At 45.0% G+C, this 24,280-nt stretch overlaps 1 protein-coding gene across 2 annotated transcripts in view; it reads right to left on the bottom strand.

The window, feature by feature from the left end:
- Positions 1-24,280, bottom strand: part of CSMD1 (CUB and Sushi multiple domains 1) — a 1,607,858-nt gene that overhangs the window by 300,945 nt on the left and 1,282,633 nt on the right. For both annotated transcript variants that reach the window (XM_074329288.2, XM_074329289.2), the window contains exons 13-18: positions 19,275-19,457; positions 16,827-17,153; positions 15,365-15,559; positions 10,169-10,307; positions 7,222-7,409; positions 4,631-4,819 (exon numbers count right to left, since the gene is read on the bottom strand). In XM_074329288.2, the coding sequence (XP_074185389.2) occupies positions 4,631-4,819; positions 7,222-7,409; positions 10,169-10,307; positions 15,365-15,559; positions 16,827-17,153; positions 19,275-19,457 (1,221 nt within the window). The remainder of the gene's footprint in view (positions 1-4,630; positions 4,820-7,221; positions 7,410-10,168; positions 10,308-15,364; positions 15,560-16,826; positions 17,154-19,274; positions 19,458-24,280) is intronic.

The following is a 24,280-nucleotide window of genomic DNA, read 5'->3' as shown; positions in this document are numbered from 1 at the left end:
TACGCCTTGCTTCTTGCCTCTTCCTCAGAGAGACTAACACATGAAAGCAAACTGTATACTGCCTGTTTTCTGTCCTTTCCCTTTTTCTGCTATTTCCTTTTCTTTCGCTTTAAACTGCTAATAAAGTTCTATTCACAGCAAAGACTTACGAATCTACTTTCCATTTGAAATTGCTCATAGACTCTCCGTGTCCTATAGCAGTCGCTGGTTTCATTCATTCATTCATTCATTACATTGGAGTCCTTCTCTCAAAAGAAGTCATGTAAGAAAACCCTACAATAAAAGGGGGGTACATCAGAGCTGTTCATCTGAAGGGGGTGCGTAGCCCTGCCGGTCACCCTCAGCTTCACACTCAACACCCCGCAGCCCCACTGTGGGAACCCCGAGCACTCCAGTGTCACACGTCACCCAGGCAGTCAGGCGCCTGCTCACAGGACGCAGGTAAGGCCTCTGAACGACCTGTGACCAGGACGTACGTTCAGCAAAGGGACTGCTGCCCCCAGCTGCTACAGGCTTTGCTGAGTCTCCATGTCTGGACCCCCACCATTCCACCACCAGGAATCCTGTTTCTTCCTCTCAACCTTAATCTTAATGGCGCACCTTGCAAGCTGCCCCCAGAGTCTTTCAAGATTCCAAATCGTAACTATTGTTTTCATCTCCTTATTCTAAAATGCTGTCCTGTGTCTAATAAGGCACTTACTTCACTGGGTGACTTAAAAAATAAGTCTTTCTTCTCCCCAGGCTCAAAGATTATTGGCTTTTCAAGTGTGGCTGCAGACACAGTAGCTTTCCAACAAATGCTTGTGGAGAGTTACCGGTTTACAAAAGTATTTACTTCATGAACATTTTCCCAAAGTTTCCCTTGCATTTGTCTCTCACCAAAAAAGGAGGACAGTTGATTCCAATGGTCATGTTATTTCTCCAAAACTTAAGAATGCAAAAGCATAAATAGTGGAAACAAAATGAAGCAAAGATACAGAGATGACAGATGCTGACGAGCTTGTCTTCTTCGTGATATGAAATGTTGTAATTAATCCTGATTTCTTCTTTCCTTCCTGGGAGGTATGCATGCTTAAAGGTTTAAATACCCTAGTGATGTGTCATTTATTACAATAAAAACCCATGGGGTTTAAGAGATTGCTGAAGATTTGAAAAAGCAACAAGAATAATTCTTACGACCAAATAGAAACAATCAGCCATGACTGACTAAAGCTCTCCTATCAAACCCTGAAATCTCCCCCAGTTGGCTGCTGTGCTCATAGCCTTTTATCATAAAGTGATCACTCTCTGAAACAGGTTCCAATGAAGCAAAAGCTAAGCAACTAGTCTGTTACTGGACCAAATAGGCGGCCTTCCTCTGACGGCATCTCACTCGCTTGCAGAGCTCATGGGACCCTTTTGGGTCTATGTCTGCTCCGCCTCTCCCAGACGACCTCTCCCAGATGACCTCTCCTAGAAGACCACTTCCAGACGCCCTCTCCCAGATGACTTCTCCCAGACGACTTCTCCTAAAAGACCTCTCCCAGACGACCTCTCCCAGACGACCTCTCCCAGAAGACCTCTCCCAGATGACCTCTCCCAGATGACTTCTCCTAGAAGACCTCTCCCAGATGACCTCTCCTAGAAGACCTCTCCCAGATGACCTCTCCCAGACGACGTCTCCCAGATGACGTGCCCAGACAACCTCCCCTACATGGCCTCTCCTAAATGACCTCACCTACATTATGTTCCATCCCTTTACCAGGCTCTTTACTTCACCAGCCCCAGAATTTGCAGGGTGTGCCATGGCTGCCAGCTCCCGGAAAATTTAATCATCTCTTCTGCCTGAAGTGCCTCCACACGTGTTGGCTCTTTGGGGAGTCCACTCATCACTGAAATCCCAGTTCAAAGCTGGTATTTCCAGTGAGTCCTCAGTCCTTCCTCCTGGGACTTCTGGGTGCTGGTAACCTTACTTACTGTTCTGTGTGGTCTTGATTTTACATGATCTTTTGTCTGGGAAACTGAGCTGTGCCCCTACATTTGTACAGATAAATGAAATCTCACGTTCTCAGTATCACTATACTGGGGTGCTCAAAAATGTACACACATGATTTGTATTCATTTTTTGTTATTGGTATATATTGAATATTACAATTTTAATACAGTTTTTTTCCCTTTCTTAAAATGTGTATACAGTTTTTTCTGGCACCTCTGTAGTTTTAAATAATGATTTTAAGTTTTGAATCTTTACGTTTCTATCTTTAATCAATTGTGTAACTTTTGTTTACTTTGTGAACATTCTGAAATCCAATCAGATATCCAATCTGACCAACATAATTTATTAAATAGGTCATCCTTCCTTGGTGATTGGAATAAATTTATCATAATTAAGTTCCTATGCAGGCACAGATCTGTTACCAGAATCACCGTGCTGAGTGGTTCTGCACTGATGTCATATTGTTTTATTAGCATTAATTTTTGATGTGCTTTGATACTGGATGGCATGGTCCTTCTTTGTCATTCTTAAATATACTTCTCAGCTATTTGGAACCTTTACCCTTCCAGATTTATTTCTAAATATTTATAAATTTCTATTAGAAATCCAAATTAATCTTAATTAGATTTTATTGAATTTCAAACGTTATTTGCAGAAAGTTTGTGCATTTAAATTTAATTTTTCCTATCTAGAAACATAGCGTATATTCCCATTTATTAGGGTATTATTTTGTATTCTATTGTAGACTTCTAATTTTTAAAAACATATAAACCTTCAGGTCTCAGTAGATATATTTATTCCTGTCAGGTTTTTCTTTTGTGTGTGTGTGTGTGTGTGTGTGTGTGTGTATATATATTCCTATTATACATCTCGTAAGTTACACCGTATGCGGCAATCTTGTGTTTACCCTGAATACAGTCACCTACGGAACACTTGTTGCCAAATTTGATGAATTTCTCTTTCTAATATTTATAATTCATATTATTTTCTTAAATTTTTGCATTAGTTAAGATCCTCTGGACAATGTTAAATAATCTTTCTGACACTGAGGGCGTTGTTCCGTCCCAGACTTTCATGGGAGCTTTTATAACAGTTTACTATTAATCATGATATGTTCTACAGTTGAATTTACTTATATGACGGTCCTCTATATACTTGTTAAGGTGATATATAATTTTGGTGTTTATTTAAGGTCAAATGTAAAAAGAATGAAAATGAAGACACATCTTCCCAGAATAACTTACACATAATTATTGTTTCCAAGTCTTCCTCCCTTTTCATTTGCTTTGAAAGGAACCAGTTGTCTCTGGTATGTTGTCATACAGGAAAAATGGGGGCTAGATACTGACTGTCCCTGTTGCAGACTCATTTCTACTTACATACACATTTCCCGGCATGATTTCCGCCACTTTCTTCACTGAACTCAAATATGAGGGGTTAGGAACACACATTCTGACAATTCTCTAAATCCCTAGTCTGCTCTGCTCCCCATACATGTTTCACTACTAACAGCTCGTTTGAGATTTGTAAATAGAAAAATGGTGTCAATACAATGTGAATTATTCAAGTGCTCGCAACACTTTCCCACCCAAATAATTCCCCCGGGGGAAGCAGCCCCGCTCTGCTAGTTTTGTGGATTCTTCATACTTCCTGCGATAGCCTCCAGCCACTGCTTACTGCCCACCTGCTCTCTGCAGGGTCTCTTCCAAAGTCCCAATTATTGTTTGGTTAATAGTCTCGGAGCAAAGGTCAAAGATTTTGAGTGGTCTGCTGCATAACTGTCCCATAACCCCTATTACTTCTGGTGCATCACTTCTAAGAACTCAAGCTGTTTCATGGATGCATATATCATGTTTGATTGGAAATGCCTACAGTCTACACAAGGTCCTAAAAATGCAAATGTGTGTGTAATGCATATGTTTCTTTTACACAGAAACGACGTTATAATGAGGGTATACTCATGGCCGAAGGCAAAGTCCCTAAATTTTCTGCAAGCGATCCCAGGTAAGATACTTGTTTACCTTGTTATAACTATACACTGAATACTATACAGTTGAGTAATAAGTAAAGCACAATCACCAAGAATGTTACTCATTTGAGATTTCCAAGAGCAGATCTGTGTAGGGCAGGGCACAAAAAGCCAGTGGCACAAAAAGCCACTCGGGGATCACATGAGCATTCTGTCCCAGAATGGGTGCTCCTGGGGACAGAGCTCTGCCAGAGGTGATGAGTCAGAGGGAATAAAATCTAGAGAAAGCTGTTTGACACGTGGACCTGGATCAGAAGAAAATTAGGGCTGACACGCAGAATATGCATATTTACTGCAGTGTCTCACACGCTATTTTCAATAATTGCCATGTATAAGGTGTGTGTATAACTCAGCTCTGTAAGTTTGCGTGTTTTGGGGACAGAGTTGAAGGACAGCCAATAATTTTTCATTCTTTATTTCTAAACTGATGTTCTACCTATTAAATTTGCTTGGTAAATTTCAAATGTTTGCTAGTGGCACAATTTTGAGGTGCACACTTTTGCAAATAGAAATCCCACTTCTTCAGTCATGTTGTCCCACCTCCTAAAGCAGACGTACCACCCAAACTCTTTAAATATTTACATGTGTGCATTTCTTTCTGATCGCTGCTGCATGGCCCCACCTACCATCACAGCTGGGCAGAGCGTGGTTCCACTGGTGGTTCTTCTCACAGACGAGGGGCTCGTCGTCACTCAGGGTGTATCCAGGGTCACAGCTGAAAGTCACCGTAGACCTGATGCCAAAATCACTGCCGTGCCGACGGCCATTCACAGGGATTCCTGGGTCAAGGCATGAGTCTGACTCTAGAGTCACACCTACAAGCCCAGAAAAAATACACGATGTAAGGATCTTCCCAGTTTGTAGACAAGGAAAAATATCTGTGCCATAATGCATATGAAATAGCTCCAGACTTACCCAGACCTGGACAATTAGGCAAGTGAATCCAATAATCCACTCATGTAAAAAACAGTACATTTTCAAATAACTGACCAAGTTTTATCTGTAGAGAGACATATATTGGTACTCTACTTGCCAGATATATAACAGTGCACAGCTGAATAATTCGCTGACCTCTCTGAATTTAACAGTTCTTCAATTGAAGAGCAATGATCTGTACCAAATGAAGTCTAAGCCTTTTCCCATTTTCCACCTCTATCCCTTCCCCACGCTCCAACATTTTATATTTTATGTTTCAGTTCGAGTTTTGCAGTCATACTTCCACTTTCACATATATGCATACATTCGCCGACGCCCATACACACATAGTGCAAATTAAAACTACATTCGAGTTGATTTTCTAAAACTGCGTCCCATAAATCCATGCTTTTTTTCCATATCTGTACTTAAGTCAGCCACGTTCAAGACGTCTGCAATTAGGCTGACGATGCTAAACGATGTTAAAAGGTAAAGTGCAATGGAGAGTCAAGTAATTATGACCATTCCATTAGAAAAGTTTCTTTTCTCTGTTTTTTAATGCTTCTCTCTAATTTTAGAGTAATATATATTTTAAAAATAAAGGGAATGGGAAGAAGGGAAAAGGATATTATGGCAACTTTGATGAATGCAAAACAACAAAAAGAAGACCTTGCTATCACTGTGTGTAGCTCTCTCAGTAACCTTCAGAACGCTGCAATTATGACTTGAACTACTAATCAAATATTTTAAATCATTACCAACATTTAGACTGTTTAGTCCCCCAAAAGGTCTTTGGGATAACTCTGCTGGTCACTGCACATAGTGTACCAAATTTTCAGTGCTGTTCCATATGGATATACCTTCCTTCATTAAGTCAAACATATGAAAAACAACTCGGGATGGTATTTTAAAATAAATAATAAGTGATCATATTTCTTGATTCGTATAGAAAAAGCTGATGCAGTCGGATCAGGAACACAAAGACGACCATGGACCACTGTTCAAAAATGTGCAGTAAGGGGCGTGGTCTCCACACAGAGACTAGCTCCTGCCAGATAACCTCTCAACGGTGGGCGTTTCCTGAGTGGTAGGCGGCTTTGTCATTCACGGTGGGCCCCTGGGGCCACACCTGAGAATATATATTCACCAGGGAGCTTAGGGCGGGCTGCTGGTATAACACGGTTTCAGTCCAGTGTACAGGGAGTGGGGCAGCGGAGACGGAGTTCATCCATGGGGGCAATGATTCAATCAGCGACGCCTAGGCAATGAAACCAATAAAATCTCTGGACATGGAGCTCAGGTGAGCTCCCCTGGTCAACAGTGCTCTGTGCAGGTTGTCACACATCATGGCAGGGAGGGGGCGATACCGTTCATGGTTCCTGGGGTAGAAGACCCCCGCAAGCTCTAAGTGTGGACCCCTGCTGGCACATTCCACCCTCTCTGTCTCTTTCTTTGGCTGGTTCTAACTTGTCTGCTTTCCTAATGGATGCCACTGAGCATCACCACTTTCTGGGTCCCTACTATCAAATTATCAACCCTCAAGGTCATTTAGGGAGCTCTCTGAACTTGCAGTTGGGTCGAGAATTGCCGGGATGGGCGACTGCACTTCGCACATTTGTGCCCCTAAACTTAGTTTGGTATATCAGGTAAAAGGACCAAAGGAAACATGAAGCCATGAGCCATGAAGCTCATGAAGCCACTGGACTTACGGACACAAGTGGGAAGCTGTACTTGAAACTGGGATGCCCTTGCAAAATGCCCCGCATTATCGTAGCTTGTCAATTGAGTTTCACTATGTCTAACAATTGCTCTTAAACATTTCTGACAACTGTAAACATTAACAGTCAGTGGCCATTTAGGGAAGTTCCACTAGATCTCAGCTTCTTCTCTTCTCTGGGCGACACGCTGTCCACCCAGGACATGTGTCTCTGGGGACTCACACGGAAGCACTGCAACTGCCCAGTCATGTTTTTCTGGCCCAAATACTGTTCAGGATACACATATAATCTTAGTGAAGTGCCGTTAGCTGCTTTGGTCAATGCGCTTTTTCCTAATAGTGGAATGAACGGATTATTACATCACGCAGAAAATGAACACCTTTCATTGTTTTAATTATTCAGTTATTTTACTTTGTAATGACCGGCTATGTCTTTCTGAGTTTTACAGTGAAATCGCCCAGGCCGCTCTGGCAGCCACGCAGAACGGGTGACGCTCGCGTCGGGCAGTGGAGCAGCACAGACCAGGGCGCGGTCGCGCGCACAGGGACACGCGTGCCGCCGTCCCCCGGGCGGGTGGCACTTACTCTCGTAGCGGATGAGGAAGCCCACGCTGGCGCGGCTGCTGTCGGTGGAGAAGAGCAGGTACAGGACGTTCCCGGTGCTGACGAGGAAGCGCGGGGCCTGCGTGCCGTGGAACTCGCCGATGAGCGGGGACGCTGCGGCCGGGCCATCCCTCACCTCCAGCGTGTCGTAGTTGACTTCCGTCTGGAACCTGCGGACACCGGGAGGCGGCCCGCGTTGCGATGCGGGGCCGCGGGGACTGACGCGCATTCCCACCGCACCTGCGCTCACTGCTCACAAGCCCCTTACGCAGGCCCCTTGGGACTCGGCACGCAGACACGCGTGTAAGGGCCGCGCTTTTTCCACAGGAAACGGTGCGCCCCCGCCCCTCCTCTTACTGAATACTCTGTCCTGTGCCATCACGGACAAAAAGGGGACAGTGCCCCAGCTCTGAAATAAACGTGCTGTGACCAGATCACTTGTCATTCGTAAATAAATAAATAACCAATCACCAACTGGTACAAAACAATCGCTCCACATTTTTTTAACTATTTGTTATGCTCCCCCATCTAAGGTAAGTGTGGACATCTTAGCATAGCACAGCTGAAACGACATCGGAAAGTAAGATACCACAACTCGAAGTATGTGACAACACCCTGGAAATAACCAATCCTGTGCTTTTCAGTTGCATTAGCTCCTTCAAAACTAGAGGAGCGTTCAGGACACTGGTGCTTCAGCAGCTAAATGCTACTTTAACGACTCGAAAAGGTAGAGCAGCTTCCAGAAGTGCTTAACTTCTCCTCCAAGAAGGACGTGGCCCCACATGGTATTACGTGCAGACGCAGCACTTGGGTCCTTCGCTGCAATGCAGGCGCCCTTCCAGGCACCGAGGTATTTTCTACATGCGCCCAATGCTCGGGGTAAAGCTAACCGGTTTCAAGGGTCTGGCTGTGCGCGCAGGGACCATGACGCGTTGGGAGCCTCTGGGTCCCTGGGAACAAGGGAACAAACACTTCCCTGGTGTGTGTGTGTGGGGGGGGCGCCTGCACCAAGAGCCCCCACACTTTGCACGGACCTGCCCATGGGGAGGAGGACCAGGGAGAGAGCGGCCATCTGAGCGTCACGGGGAACGACAAGAAGACGCGGGAGCGGCAAGGCTCTGCCGGGTCCACCGTCAGGCCACGTGCCACCACGCACACTGACGATACATTCCTAGCGCTACCAGGAGCCGCCGACCGTCTATAAACAACACGTGTGGCGTGGCGTGGCGTGCTGAGGCCACAGGCTGGGCACTGGGGGTTGCATAGTGCAGCTTTCCCTGTTCAAAATGTTCTCAAAAGGCCCTACGGTTTCTCTGTTATGTGAGTCCAAGTTAACGAGTCTGGAAGCGCATAGAATGATTCTCATTTGAAATATCTGCACACAGGTTTGTACGTCTTATTTCAGGACAGTTAGCACAGAGGAAGTGCACAGCCCAACAGCTGCAAGACTGCCAGGAGAAGTGTGGAAAGAGAAAAGTCTGAGTGTGTTTCCTTATTTGGGCGCCTAACACCCAGGGCATGAAGATGACATCAGCATGGAGCTGAAAATCTCTCTGCAAACACGTCCTACATGAGGGTGTCAGCCCCGCGTGTGGCTCAAGGTGTAAACTGAATTGCGCCATGCAATTCATCTTTTAAAGAGTGGTATGAAAATCACAAATGTCTGAAAATACCTGAAATACTGGTACTTACAAATGGAATTCAGCAAAATACTACAGTTCAATAATATTGAAAAGATGGAGAAAAATTATGTGTGTCTCTGTTCAGGCTACTAAAAATAGAGTGACAGAGCACTAATGAGCTGTGCCAAGCTGCGCTGGAAAAGCACAGCTTTTGCAAAATGATTCAGATCCCATGGAGTTCGAATGTGCTTCTGCTTCTTACCCGCACAACACCAGAAAGTGTAAAATCTAGTAACGAACCAGACTTAATTTACTGAATACGACTGAGCTAATGTTCTCCCGGTGATTAAGACACGTGCAAGGAGACATTCTCCCACATAACGGAGATGCAAACCAAAGCTCTTCTTCTGAGAGATTATCCTAGTGGAGATCATTATTATTCCATCAGAGAAAAGTAATAATAGAAATAATTTCAAATACAAATAATTACTAAGAGATAAGGACAACTCCTACTCAAAACCTTTCCTGTATGAAAGTTTTGATTGTTATAAAATTAGTGGAAACAAAAAGAAAGTAATATAAGAATGTTCTTCATTTTGAGACATTGTAATATTTTGAGTATTCAAACCCAGAACTCAGTCTAGTCATGGAGAAGGTTATTCGAAAAAGCCTGATGCTGCTCGGAGATTAAGCTTGAAACACTAAATAGCTTTTAAAGCACATGGTTCGTTCAAAAAACTTTTTCGTTTCTAATCATCAAATTGATACCATTGTTGAGATGAGTAGGAACAAGTTTTAATCATGAAAAACTGGAATAGCATGATTATTTTAAGTTACCATATAGACAATCAAATAGCTGCACCAAACTGCATTCCAGGGAAAGTACCAGTCATGGATAATTCCTAGATGACTAACCGGTCACACCCTGACCACTGCCAACGTGCGAACTAAAGGCGCCCAGCCCGCTCCTGGTCCCAGGGTCACCACCAAATGAGCGCTGATTCCCGCCCTTCTGGAAGGCACCTGAGGGGCCCACGGAGCCCCGTGGCAGGCCACGTAGTGCACTTGGTATATGCGTCTGCCCAGGACCAGCACTCCCCAGGCAAGCCTGCATGGGGCGCCTGAGCTGGTCGTGGAAGATAAAATCCAAGGACGAACCTTACTGAGCAAGAGCCTACGTCTTTGTAACTGAACTTGTCTGGGGGAACCAATGAGCAACTGTCATATTTCAAACTTTTAAGATCCACTTACCTAAAAACACTGCACATGCGAGGGTCCAAATTAAGGAAGAAAAGGGTTTTCCTTACCTATCAAAAGTTATTTTGATAGAGTGTCCTGGTTTTGCTTCAATTATCCATTCGCAGTTTAAAGAATCTTTATAATATCCCGGCCATCCCGGAGGCAAAATGACACCACTCGAAGCTGTCAGATGTCCGCCACACGGGGCTGAAAGGTGAGGCAGGGTGTCAGCAGGTCACCGAGCACACGGCTGTCACACAACTCGCTCTGCTCTGTTCCTGGTTTGACCATTTCAAGTATCAAAGCAAAACTTATTCCCAAGTAAACTGAGATCATTGAGTCCTTTGTAGTAAGCTTCACTTCATGGTTAAGTAACTATCCAATGATACTGTCTCGGAGATTTAGACAAAAAGAAAGATAGCTGAGATACTTCTAAATCTGTATAATGAATTATTTCCCAAATACAAAGATGTGCTTCCTTTAGTAAAGCTTTAAAACTTTGTGAGCTGTCATGTTGGAATGCACCTAAATTGTCAATGTTATTCTTTAACATCCTGTCTTTTACATATCACTGTAATTCACAGTGCACTTCAGAACGTGCATCCCTTTATCCTGATGAAGCAGACATGTTAATCTTAATACTGCGGACCAACAAACTTAAACCCTGAAGTACTGGATGATGACGTCAGCTTTGCTCAGTAGTCAGCTTTGATTAGGTGATGCTGAGATAACAAACACACCCGCCATGTGGGGAGCTCAAGTGAGCGGTCACTGCCCTGGGGCTACACAGGGAGGGACTGTGCCCACAGGGCCTTCCTTCCAGGAGTCATGGCTGTGGGAAAGGTCTTGCTGGCGATCAAAGACTCTGGGCCAGAAGCTGGCCCTGTCACTGCCGCTTAGTACCTACTTGGTCACAACCCGTCAGGTCTCAGCAAGAAGAGAAGACCTGTCGGGCGGAGATCCAGAATCAGGAACGTCCGGTGAGCAGCACCAGGGACGTCAGGGTTGCATTCACATAGGCGATAACAAAACAGCATACGTGTGAATAAGGTGTTCAAAACACAAGTCTCCTTTGATTTAGGGACTATCCGGTGTTGTACTCCAGGTAATTTCCTGGTAAAGCCCTTCTTGATTATACATATTGTTTTCTGCAGCTTTATTTGTAAACTAAATATTTGGCTTGGGTGTATTACACTAATACTGGCTTTTTAAAATGTCCTACAGGACTCTGTCCATCTTTTCCATTACCTGTGAGTTTCCCGACACTAAATCCTCTGTACGTGAAAGATCGAGAACGTATTTATGCATCTCTTGGGTGTTTGTGTCTTTTTCAATCTTTAATCTGTTTTCAAATCTCTTTTTATGGTACTTTGTTGATTCACATTTTGCACTTTTAATTTGGGTCACTTTAGGTAATTTATTATTATTGTTATTATTATTACTATTCAGGAAATTGCCTATTCCTTTGAACTTTAAAATCTGTTGCCATAGAGTTAATGATGTGGTGCTGTAGAATTATTTTTTCCCCTTCATAACTTATGTTTTTAATGACACTGAGCTGTGCTGAAAAATACAGGCAGGTTAGAGGCAGAACAAATAAAGAGAGAAATCTTTCATCCAGAAGTCACACAATTTACAGCCACGATGTGCTTGCATCCAGTACATTCTGCCAGAATAAACAAACAGACTGTTAAAAAAATAATTCTTCATTGTGAGCCTTTTACTCTTTATGTAAAATTAATAACAATGCATTATTTTATTAGTGTATTAAATTATTTTTAATTATGGTTATTCCTCTTTTATACTGCTAAATACCTTTTTTTCCTCTGAGTTTCCTTACCAGAATCATAGAGGGTTTGCCTTTTTTATTGATATTAACAAAGAACTCACTGTTGCATTGAATTACTTTCTCACGTTGATTTTAGTTAATATAGTATTGTAATTTATCTTTTGTTTTTTCCCTACCTCCCTAACAACGGCAATGCATTCCTGTTTCCTTTTTGTTCCACGCAGGGTGGATGGGAGGGACATTCTCCTCCTATGCAGGCTCTGCTGCGGGGTTTCGATTCCCCCTCAGAAGGGGCACTGACCCAGGCCCTGGCCAGCCATCTCCTCAGGTCCTCTCTGGGAGTCACCTGTGCTCAGCCATCAAGTAAACTTGAAGCATCTCTTTCACTCTTAACTAGTCCTTCGTGTTGTTTTCTTTGATGACCCATAGCTGGGTTTCACACTGAACTTTATCTGAAAGTTTCTTCTAAATAATGACAGAGTTGTCCATTCACATTTCATGTGATCCTTTGAAACTTCTGTCTGACTTCATGCAAACAGTCACCTGCCACAAACCAGTGTCCTTTTCTTCCTGGGCCTGGACTGCGCTGAGGGTCAGACCTGCCCTGAGCCCACAATGCGTGGGCATCCAGTTGTGCCAGCTGGAATCGTCCGGGAGAGAACAGGCCGAGAGTCCCGTTTGTCTGAAACCCCTTCTCATGAAATGGTCCAGGCTGCAAAGTGAGTGGCTGGAGCAGTGTCGGTGAACGCGCTTAACCCTGCATGCTGTTAGCATCGTCCATCAGAGCATCCACGAGTGGGTATTTACGTACTCGTAATAACCCATCCATTCATTAGCGTTTGATACAGTGCTGCTTTTACACAAAAAACATACATTTAAAATACGCAATAAAATAGATAAAAATGAAAATTCTATTATTTTCTTGCCCTTCCGTTTATTGATTTTCTACTCCTGGTGGTGCTCACAGCCCACAAAATTGTTTTAACAACTTCAGAAAGTATGGAAACACGAACACCATTCCGTCGTTTTAGCAAGGTCTGCCAGTGCTGACTTCCAGTCACGCTGATCCTTAAAATAACAACAGAGCACTTTGGAGGGAGGGCTGGGGGCAGGACGAGGTCACCACCCGCCCACAGCCCCACTCCACCACGCTGCCAGTCAGCAGGCTGGGGGGCCGTCCACGCCGAGACTGCTTTTACTCAGGGCACCTGCCTGGCGACGTCAGGTCAGTCAGTCGACAGAGGGGAGTAACCCTCTGCTGCGGGTTCTACCACGTTTCCCGGAAATAAGACCTAGCCGGACCATCAGCTCTAATGCGTCTTTTGGAGCAAAAATTAATATAAGACCCGGTCTTATTTTACTATAAGAGTAGGTCTTTATAATATAATGATATGATATGATATGATATAAAATATAATATATAATATAATAATGAGTCTTATGTGAATTTTTGCTCCAAAATACGCATTAGAGCTGATGGTCCGGCTAGGTCTTATTTTCGGGGAAACATAGTATTTGATATGGATTTCTCTTCTATTTCCTTATTATAAAAGAAACACCTTTTCACTAAAGAAACCGAGAAAATAAAATGAAATGAAGAGGGAAAAAATTCACCCATAACTTTGATTAACATTTTGGTGTATAACTTCCTTTTTAGTTTTTAAAAATTATACATATATATATATATATATATATATATGTACATATATACATGTATATATACATATATTTCTATGTTTATACTAAATACATATATACATTTAAATATATATATATATATTTCTTCAGAGTGCCAAATTACCACAGAGGCGGTTGTGTCATGCGATCTTCCACTTGGTGACATGTAATGAGCACCTTTGATGTTACAATCTTGTCAATGATGCACGTTATCCTTGTTTGTAAACGTGTCATGATTTGTCCAACTGGTTCTCTGTTTAAAATCTAGTTTTTCTGAACTTTTACTATTATATTTAATACTGAAAAAAAGCCTTCTCGAAAAAAAAAATCTTTTCACAGCTGCTTGAATACATCCTTTTAATACTGATCCTGAAGTATAAGTTATGGCTGAAAAGGTAGGAAAAAATTAGGACCCTTGATATAACTTTACACTGTCATGTTCTGATTGTATACTCTCCAGAACACAGCGAGGAAATGCCAGCTACCTCACAACCTTACCAATAATACATCTTATTGATGTGCTAAAACCTCTGCCCATCTGATACACAAAAATGGTATTTTACCATTGTGTGAAAATCTGTGTATCTTGCCAGTTTTCAAAAGGCTACCATACTGTGTAATCCCAATTTTGTAATGTGGAATTACATTACATTTGTCTGTGGAAAAGACAAAACTATGGAGACAGTGAAAAGGCCAGGTTGTCAGGGGTGGGGGAGGGGTGAACGCGGAGCACAGGGGACGTTTAGGGCAGTGAGACTCCTCTGTGTGACGCTGTGACGGTGGCTACAGGTCATCACACATCTGTCCAAACCCACAGAAGGAGCGACACCAACAGTGACCTGATGTGAGCTGTGGACGCTGGGTGATGACGTGTCAGTGCAGGCTCATCAGGTGTCACAAGTGTCCCTTCCGGGGGGCTGTTGATGACAGGGAGGCTGTGGGGGGGTGTGTGGGAGATCAGGGGGTATATACGGGAAATCTCTGTACTTTCCTCCCAACTTTTCTGTGTATCTAAAATTGCTCTAAAACGTGACTACTGAAAAGACCTCTATTTCTTTGATGTTCACTGGAGATAAATTTTTTACAAAGTTTTTCTTTACTCATTGTGCATGGACCATGTGAGTATATATTCTAAGTAAATATATTTTACCTGAGAAGACATTAGAGGTAACACACTCCTTAACTGATTTTTCTGTCTGTTCGTTTTTTACATAGGTAACCAGAGTGGAAATGTCAAGAAGAAAACTAGGTATTATTTACATCAGCTACATGTGAAGTAGTTAACTAAAAACTATGTTGTTGTTATGGGATGAATCACGTGCCCCCACATCCACGTTTTGAAGTCCCAATCCCAGCACTGAGAATGTGGCCTGTTTGGGTAGAGGGTCAGTGTACATGTAATTAGTTAAGATGAGGCCCCTGGAGCTAGCCATGACCCAATGTGACTGGTTCCTCAGAAACAGGGAAATTTGGACTCAGAGGTGCCCCCACATAGAGAAAGCTGGGGTGATGATTCTACAAGCCAAGGAACTCCAGAGATGCCAGCAGACCACTGGAGGTGGGAGAGACCTGGAGCTGACCCTGCCCTAGCGGCCTTGGAAGGAACCAGCCCTGCGACGCCTGGATCTCAGACGTCTGGCCTTTGGGCCTGAGGGACACCACCTTTTTGTGTTTAAACCCTGGATTTGTGCTCCTCTGTTACAGCTGTCCTAGGAAACCAATGCAGTTGTTCATTCATTTATTTTTAAATTAGATGCACGATTGCAAAGGAAAATAAGGGAAATGAGCGAGGACGTACCTTCACATCGAGGCACAGCTGAGCTCCAAACGACATTTCCATCCTGCAGGATACAGGTGATGGATTCCGAGCCCTGCGTTTTGACAAAGCCATCATCACAGTGGAAGGAAACCGAGCTCCCAAGGAGAAACCGGTCACCAAAACGCCGTCCATTTATGGGGATACCAGGATCATGGCACTCATTTTGACCAAATGCTGAAAAGGGGAAAAAAAAAAAAAAAGAATAAAATATTCAAATATTAATCCCATGTATTAATTATATGTATTAAAAGAACCTAGTTACAAAGCAACATATTATCCTAAATTTGAGTTATTTATTCCTAGGTAGATAGATAAATACAGCTAATTAACAGGATATTGTCCTCTAGTGAGAGAGAGAGATGGGCACATGGATGTAACTACACCTACACAGCATTGAACAGCTTGACAGCAGTTTTCACATCCACGAAGAAAAACTGAGACAAGGTGGGAGGGCCGGGGAGGAGTTTGGTTCACACGCATCTTGGTTAGAATCCTGGTTCTTGAGAGTCACCTGCTCATGGGCAGATGACCCTGCAGGTCTGAGCCCAGCTCGCTTCATTTACAGAACGAGGACTCTGCAGCCTACATCCCGGAGTTCTAGTCATAGGAAATAAGTACCAATTACCGTGTTTCCCCGAAAATAAGACCTAGCTGGACCAGCAGCTCTAACGCATCTTTTGGAGCAAAAATTAATATAAGACCCAGTATATTATATTAATTACCTCATATCATATCACGTCATATCATATTATAGACGGGGTCTTATATTAATTTTTGCTCCAAAAGATGCATTAGAGCTAATGGTCCAGCCAGGTCTTATCTTTGGGGAAACGGGAAACAGGGTACTTGTGCGAATTCTGAGCACAGCACCTCAGAGAAGTACGCATTGAGAAAGTTGTCACTTGTAACTAATTTAACACTTGAATCTTGCTTTATTCCCTCCACAAGGCATGCATGTTGATGTTCGTAAATATAATCTAGTTTGCAAATGAGGAATCCAAGGCAAGGAAAAGTTAGCTGCTTTATCACAATTCACCAAGTATACACAAGAGCTGGGTCTCATCCCCGGCTCCTGACCCCAAACGCCTCAGTCCTTGTTCCTGTACTGTTTCAGTGCATAGAGTGTGCATTGGTGGGTGGGGGGATGGATGGATGGATGGATGGATGGATGGATGGATGGATGGGAAGCAAGAGGGAAGGAAGGGAGGCAGGCAGGCCAGAAAGAGAGGACACGTGAGAGAGCCAGTGCTTACCACGGGGGTGACCAGGACGTTAAGGTAAACACAGATGCATTTTGGGGGTTAGCAGGATAATGCTGTACAGTTTTGCTCCTCTCATCATGTTAATTATGACTATGAAACCTCAGAAGCAGCGGCCTTGACACTCGGCTTCCTGAGTGTCAGTAAAGGGGACAGGCGTGGCGGCGGGCGGGCACACTTACTGGTGTAAGTGATGTTGAACCCTCTGCCAGTCGTGGAGTGATCCGACTGAAATTCCAAGCGGACCACGTGCCCGCTGCTGGCCAGCTGGGCGGGCACATCATTGCCAGAAAAGGTCCCGAGGACGGTGACGTCAGAAACGCCGTCATCCTTGACCGCGAGGAAGTCGAACTGCGGCTCCACGTCGAAGTCGTTAAAGATGAGGTGAACCCTGGTTCCCGGCTCGGAGAGGATCAGCCACACGCAGTTCATGTTGTTCCCGTACTCCTCGGGGTAATTTGGGGACAGGATGATCCCCGACGACGCAGTGAAGTTGAAGAAGCACGAAACTGTGGAGACACAGAGGTTGCTGCCGACCAGGTGCAGGGATGGCTGAGATCCCGGGAAGGGACCCCGGGAATGGATCCTGGGAATGACACCTGGGAAGGGACCCTGGGAAGGGACCCCAGGAAGGGACCCTGGGAAGGACCCCGGGAAGGGACCCCGGGAATGACACCTGGTAAGGGACCCGGGGAAGGGACCCCGGGAAGGAACACCGGGAAGGGACTCCGGGAATGACCCCAGGAATGATACCTGGGAAGGGTCCCCGAGAAGGGACCCCGGGAAGGGACACCGGGAAGGGACCCTGGGAATGACCCCGGGAAAGAACCCCGGGAAGGGACCCCGGGAAGGGACCCTGGGAATGACACCTGGGAAGGGACCCCGAGAAGGGACCCTGGGAAGGGACCCCGGGAAAGGACACCAGGAAGGGACCCCGGGAATGACCCCGGGAAAGAACCCTGGCAAGGAACCCTGGGAATGACACCTGGGAAGGGACCCCCGGGAAGGGATCCTGGGGAAGGGACCCTGGGACGGGACCCCCGGGAGGAACCCCCAGGAATGACCCCGGGGAAGGGACCCCAGGAAAAGAACCCCGGGAAGAGACCACGGGAAGCGACCCCTGAGAGGGACCCCCAGGGAGGGACCCCGTGAAAGGACCCTGGGAAGGGACCCCTGGGAGGGACCCCGGGGAAGTGACCCCGGGAAGGGACCCCGGGAAGGGACCCCGGGAAGGGACCACAGGGAAGGGAACCTGGGAAGGGACCCATGGGAGGGACCCCAGGGAATGACCCCGGGGAAGGGACACCGGGAAGGGACCCAGGGGAAGGGACCCCGGGAAGAGACCCTGGCCTGCCCATCACCAGGACCAGGACCTACGACTATAAGTCGCTCATTCTGGACCATGACGTTCTCTCTTTGCCCAAACTAACTAGAATATTCCCTCATATGTAACACAACCAGACCTACACAAAACCAAGTAGAGGCTCCTTACAAACATGGTCCTACCCAGCGCACTAAAACTTGGGGCAAGAGACAAACATTTCTATTTACTATGTTCCTTCTACAGAAGAACAAATATTCACATGAAGACATGTGTCTGTGTCACAGGAACAACTTCTGGAAAATAATATTGGTCCTATGCAGTCTTCTAGGATAACTTTTGACTTTACAGTTTGTTTCCTTTAACATGCATTTTCTCAAGTTATTTATCTATTTAATTAGTTACAGGGTAATTATTGATAAATAATAACTTGGAAAATCAGGCGATATTTTGGGTGGATACTACAAAAATCTCTTGGAAAACCTACTTTTAAGATTGTGTACTTAAAAATCCGTGCACATACAGAGGGTGCCAAAAAATGTATACACTGCCTTCCATACAATGGGATTTATAGATGATGTAATACAGAATTGTACACCTGAAATCTATGTAATTTTACTAACAATTGTCACCCCAATAAATTTAATAAAAAAAAATAAAAAAAAAAATGTATATACATTTTAAGAAAGGAAAAAACTATATTAAAATTGTAATACTCAGGATATAGTACCGATAACAAAAGATGAATATAAGTCATGTGTATACATTGTTTGGGCCCCCACCCCCGGTAGTTTTGGAGGGAACAGCTGTTGCATATATTTCTAGGATATGGTTTTGCTTCCTGTTCAACATGATTTCGTATCCATTTTCCGGCCACTGCTATATTTAGTTAAAAAAAACAAAACAAAAACAAAAACAAGAAAAAGAAAAACAGCCATGTTTCTAACTTGGTTCTGAAGTCCCTCTTTCCTCCTAGTTAAAACACTTTCTGTCAGGGGAAACAGGCAGTTCTTCCTCTGAAATGCAAACTGACGGCCCCGCCCATGCTCACAGCTCAGGCCCTGTCACCCGTGGAGTCCCAAAGACCACTGCCCTAGACGCCGCACGCAGCCCAGCATGACACAGCCGTGTGCTGAGTTCCCCCAGTGCACCACCGGCCAGTGACGAGGCTGCAAGGGCACATTGCCTTGCTGCTGCTGGTCAGAGATGCTCTCTCTCCCGGGCGTTTGGGGGCTAACCCCTGAGCACGCACTCACTGCCCTCTGTCCCCGGGGCAGGATAAAGGGCCCGGGCCAGGCCCAGGACTCACACACGCAGCTGGGCTTGTTGCCCGACCACTGGTTGTTCTGCTGACACGTGATGACTCTCTCCCCCACCAGCTCAAAGGCTGCCTGGCACTCAAAGGTGAGGGTGTCTCCATGGAGAAAACTGCTGCCAGTCCGCTTCCCATAGGCTGGGACGCCGGGGTCCCCACATCCTCCCTTTTCAATTTCTGAAAAAGGGAAAGACAAACCATTAAAACTATACAACAATGATACCAAAACCTGGTAAGGATACCACAAAAAAGTAAACTATGAGACCAACATCTATGATGAATACAGATACAAAAATCCTAAACAAAATTCTAGCAAATCAAATGCAACAACACATTAAAAAGATTATTCATCACGACCAAGTGGGGTTCATCCCAGGGACACAAGGACGGTTGAACATACTCAAATCCATCAATGTGATACGTCACATAAACAAAATAAAGGACAAAAATCATATGATTATATCAACTGATGCAGAAAAAGCATTTGACAAGATACAACATCCATTTATGATTAAAATACTTAATAAAATGGGTATAGAAGGAAAATACCTTAACATAATAAAGGCCATATATGACAAGCCCTCTGCTAATCTCATAATTAATGGAGAAAAGCTGAAGCCCTTTGCTCTACGTTCAGGAACACGACAGGGATGTCCCCTATCACCTCTGCTTTTCAACATAGTGTTGGAAGTCCTTGCCAGAGCAATCAGGCAAGAGAAAAAAATAAAAGGCATCTGAATTGGGAATGAAGAAGTTGAATTGTCACTCTTTGCAGATGACATGATGCTATATACAGAAAACCCTAAAGACTCCACCAAAAAGCTATTAGAAACCCTCCAGGCCATCAAGTAAAGATGGCCCTGACAGTACAGGTGTGTGGGAGCACAGAGCACCCGGACACCATGCAGGCTGAAGGGGGCTCCAGAGAAGAAGCCCTGCCCTTCAGGACAGGCCACGCGTGCGGTTCACGTGATCCACTGCGCTGAACACAGCTGGGGTGGATGTACTTGAACTTAACGGGTGCTATGCCTTAAACCACGTTTCTTTCACTGAAGTTGACAAAGGCCACTCAGAACAGAGCCTGCCTCTGGCGTGTGCTCTGCGCTGCGTCGGGGCCAGGTGCCCAGGGTGCTGGCGAAGGACCCAGATCTGAGGTCAGGCGTCAGGCCCCAGACGAGGTGAACGTCTGTTTCTTTGCTGGACACCACGAGCGATGTCGTGTCACGATGCCTCAGTGCTTGCTTCATCAGCTTCCTACTTCCTACCTCTTAAACAATGTATTCCTAACTCGGGGGAAGGGCCTGGCATGGAGGGCTGGTGATAATAGGTGACGTAGCCAAGACTATGATCATTAGCAAACGTCAGACTTCTAGAAGCTTCTTTCTGCCTCTGCGACGTTCAAGTTCATAGTTTCTTCTCACAGTGAAAGAAACGACGGCATTTTCGGTAAGACTACTTCCCGCATTGAGCTGAGCACTCCTGACTTCACTGACTGCTCAGAACAAAGTGGCTGCAGTTAGACACACAGTATGGAAGCAGAGGGTCTTTCTGCTTCCCAGGCTGAGGGACAAGCGTGTCCTGGGGTCACTCATTTCCAGCAGAGACATGATGCGCCGTGGTCCAGAGGCCTGTGGCCGCACGTGTGTCTGGTGTGTCTGCCGCGTCTGCGACGAGGTGCTTGGCAGTGAGTGGTGACTGCGAAGGTGGCACGGTCGCAAAGCAGATATTCTGCGTGCACATATTCTGTGGTCACTCTTACTCTTCAGCCATCAAGGAATATGGATGTGTCCTGCAATTAGGCCAGTGAAGCTTCACGTGGGGGGGACCTTCTTGGGACCTTCTGCAGTCTTGACCCTGTACAGGCTCTGTGCCACTCTTGTCCCAAACGTTTGTGACAAAATCCACACAGATTTCAGAATTTCCCTTGGAGGTCATTGCTTTTACGTTCGCGTCTGCCTCAACGTCACCTACTATCCGAACAAGCAGCAGGTGAATTAGACAATGTTGGGCCTGATGCAGTAACTGCTCGAGCCTCCTGCTACCTGGAGATGAGGGGGGAAGTCAGAGAAGACCTCGCAAGGCTTCCTTCAAAACACACACTACAGTTCCTTACGCAGGAAAATGCTGCAGCCCGAGAGAAGCAAAGTGCCAGGCCAAACACCCCAGCACGTAACGGGGTCGCCGTGTGATCTGATGGGGGGCCCAGGGGACATTGGGCTGCATGGCGCTGGCTTCCGGCAGCTGCGAGTGTTTGCACAAAGTCCCCTGGGGGCTCCATGCTATTCCTACCCATGCAGTTTTCTTCGACCATGACCTTTAAAAGTACTGAATAATATTATTTCATTTTCAATTTTTCATGTTAATTTTTCTGAATCTTCTGAAGTGTTTATTTTGAAGATATTTTAATCACCTAAGACATTTATATTACACGGACATTATATATTTGACGCTCACCTCTAACACATTTTTTACTTGCTGTTTTACGTGTATTAGAGTTCACGTGATAAATGAGCGGCGGCGGATACAAAAGCACCAGACGGGCCGAGGACCACACAGAAGAGGACCTCGGATTTGGGCTTCATTCTTTCCTTGCGCCTTGTTATAATCTGCTGCAAGAGCTAAGGAAACCAGGTAAACTGTCAGTGACTGGCGAGAAGACACCACAATACACCACGAGATACAACTGACCTAAGAGTCACCAGCGCTACTGATTTTAGCTGCCGTGTTGCCAAGAGCTCCAATCCTTAGTCCTGAGGAAGTTTCACTTCTGTCAACCCATTTATATGAGCCTGGTGGGCCACACGTGTTACAGGAAAGGGTCAGACTGAGGATCTAGATTCAAGTTACAGACCTTTCATTTACTATCTACAGAAACTTGGGTTTATTATCTTGGATCCTCTTCCAAACAAAATGGTGGGCCGTCCTTATGTCCCAGGTACTCGGACCAACAATAATTTATTATCACTAGGAAGGCACTGTCTAGTGACCTGAGTGGACAGTGATGGATGAACAGCACAGGGCTCCTGGGGAGACACGTGTCTCACTGAAGACGTTCTGAAGTGAGCACTAAACATCCGACGTCCATCAAACAAACATAAACAACCCAAGGGGCTATTTTTTGTCCAGTGATCTCCTGGTAGGTCATTTAAAAGGGTTTGCATGTGAGCCTAGCAGTTGTGCTCACACTGCATCCAGGTGGGGTCCACACCTCGGCCCTGGGGACACCTGGCCTCAGGGACAAGCCAGGGCACAGATCAGCTGGGGGGGGGGGTGCATTACCTTTACCCTGTGCATTAATGAGGGACCAATTTTGCTCCTTTACAATTTTAATTCCCAACTGTCAGCCAACACCCAGCATTACTGCAGCCCTAATTTCAGGATGAAACAAGTCAAAAAAGAGAAGAAGAAGCCCTTCGACTTCATAAACTCAGTTAAGGTTGGTCCTTAAATCATTCGGCTATGCATTAGTACGACACGGTGCAATAACTGAGAAGTTTGAAGACACCTCTGTATTTGTTGTTTCCTATTGATTAGAAGCTTTGAGACTGAGAGATTAACTACCGTTTTGTTAGAGAATCAGGCATTGCTGATTCCAGCCAAGTTAAACAGAGCCCTCCTGGCCATGGTCTCTGCCGTCTGTCTGCATCAGTGGTCCCCAAGCTTGCCTACACGCAGTCTCTTGGGGAGACCTGCCTGCCAAGCACAAATCTGAGAGTCCAAGCTCTCTAGTGGTTCCCAGTGAGCCATTTGGCTACACTGTGGAGAAATGACAGGGGACAGGGAAGAAACAGCTACCAAAGAGGACAGTCTCTCACTCAGGATGAGGCATCCCCTACTTAGGGGAGAAGAGACGTGAAGCTACAGTTTCCTGGTGAGGAAACTTGGAACCCACTCACAGGCCATGCAGAGTGGGGCCGGGTCCCTGTTCAACAATGAACAGACGCAGAATATATCCCCCTCGCCTCCTAACAAACACACTGTTCCCAGAACATTTCAGCACTAGTTAGTGATACAGAAAGGACATCCTGAAAAATAACTGGTTTAGACGGTTCACTAACTTCTGGTAATAAATATTCCATAAACAAACATGCAATACATTTGCTACCAAAGCAACTGGGACACTGGGGTCGTTCCCAAACAATGGTCCTCAGTTTGGACTAACACAAAGATTTATGCATAAAATTAGACACCAAAGTGGATTTCTTACATACACCTATTTAAAAAGAATCACATAGAAATGATTGTTGTGCAATAAATCCACCAATGGATTAAATTAGTGCATTGACAGCTAAATCATCTCACAAGCTAAGCCACTATCTTTTTCACAGGTCACAGAAAAGTGTCGTGAAATATTATGAACATTGTTTCATTGCATTTGGCCACTAGGAACAAAAAGTTCAACGAGCTGTGGCTTAAATTACTAAGTATTTAATTTCCCTTACGTGCCAAAGAGGATGGAGGGAGGAAGCACAAGGCCAGCTGTTGGGCCATCACAGCCCGGACACCTGTCTCCACTGCCCTGAGGGGCCGTGGCCTCATGGTGCAAAGAGGCTGCTGGATCTCAAGGCAGGAAGAATGCGAGAACCACAGTCCCCACAAAGGTGGCCGGCGGCACTCTGTGAAAAACAAAACATTTTTCTACTTTATAGCGCCTCCCAAGAGGCCCTGTCTAGTTACTTTGTTTGCACTTCCTTGTCTCGTGCAGGTCACGTCTGAAGGATCCTGGAAATGTGATCTTACCATTTCCCAGACTCTTTAGTGGAGGAAGATGAAGGAAAACAGATTCTGGAAAGTGGTGTTTGCACAGCCAATCCACAATCTGCACAATTAGAAACTGAATTTAATTCTACAAAAAACACCTCTTCAATGGAAACAAAATCACCTCTCAAACCTAAAATCTATTTAAATGCATTTTGCACTGTTAGCCAAATGTACAATGTGTAAATATTTTGCTATTTTGTGTTTAGTTTTCAGGAGATAAATAAGAGAAAATGCTAGTT

This window comes from Rhinolophus sinicus, chromosome 16, assembly GCF_057876585.1.
Source record: "Rhinolophus sinicus isolate RSI-liver-muscle chromosome 16, RSI-T2T, whole genome shotgun sequence".
Classification (NCBI taxonomy): Eukaryota; Metazoa; Chordata; class Mammalia; order Chiroptera; family Rhinolophidae; genus Rhinolophus; species Rhinolophus sinicus.
This window is presented reverse-complemented; position numbering and strand designations above follow the sequence as displayed.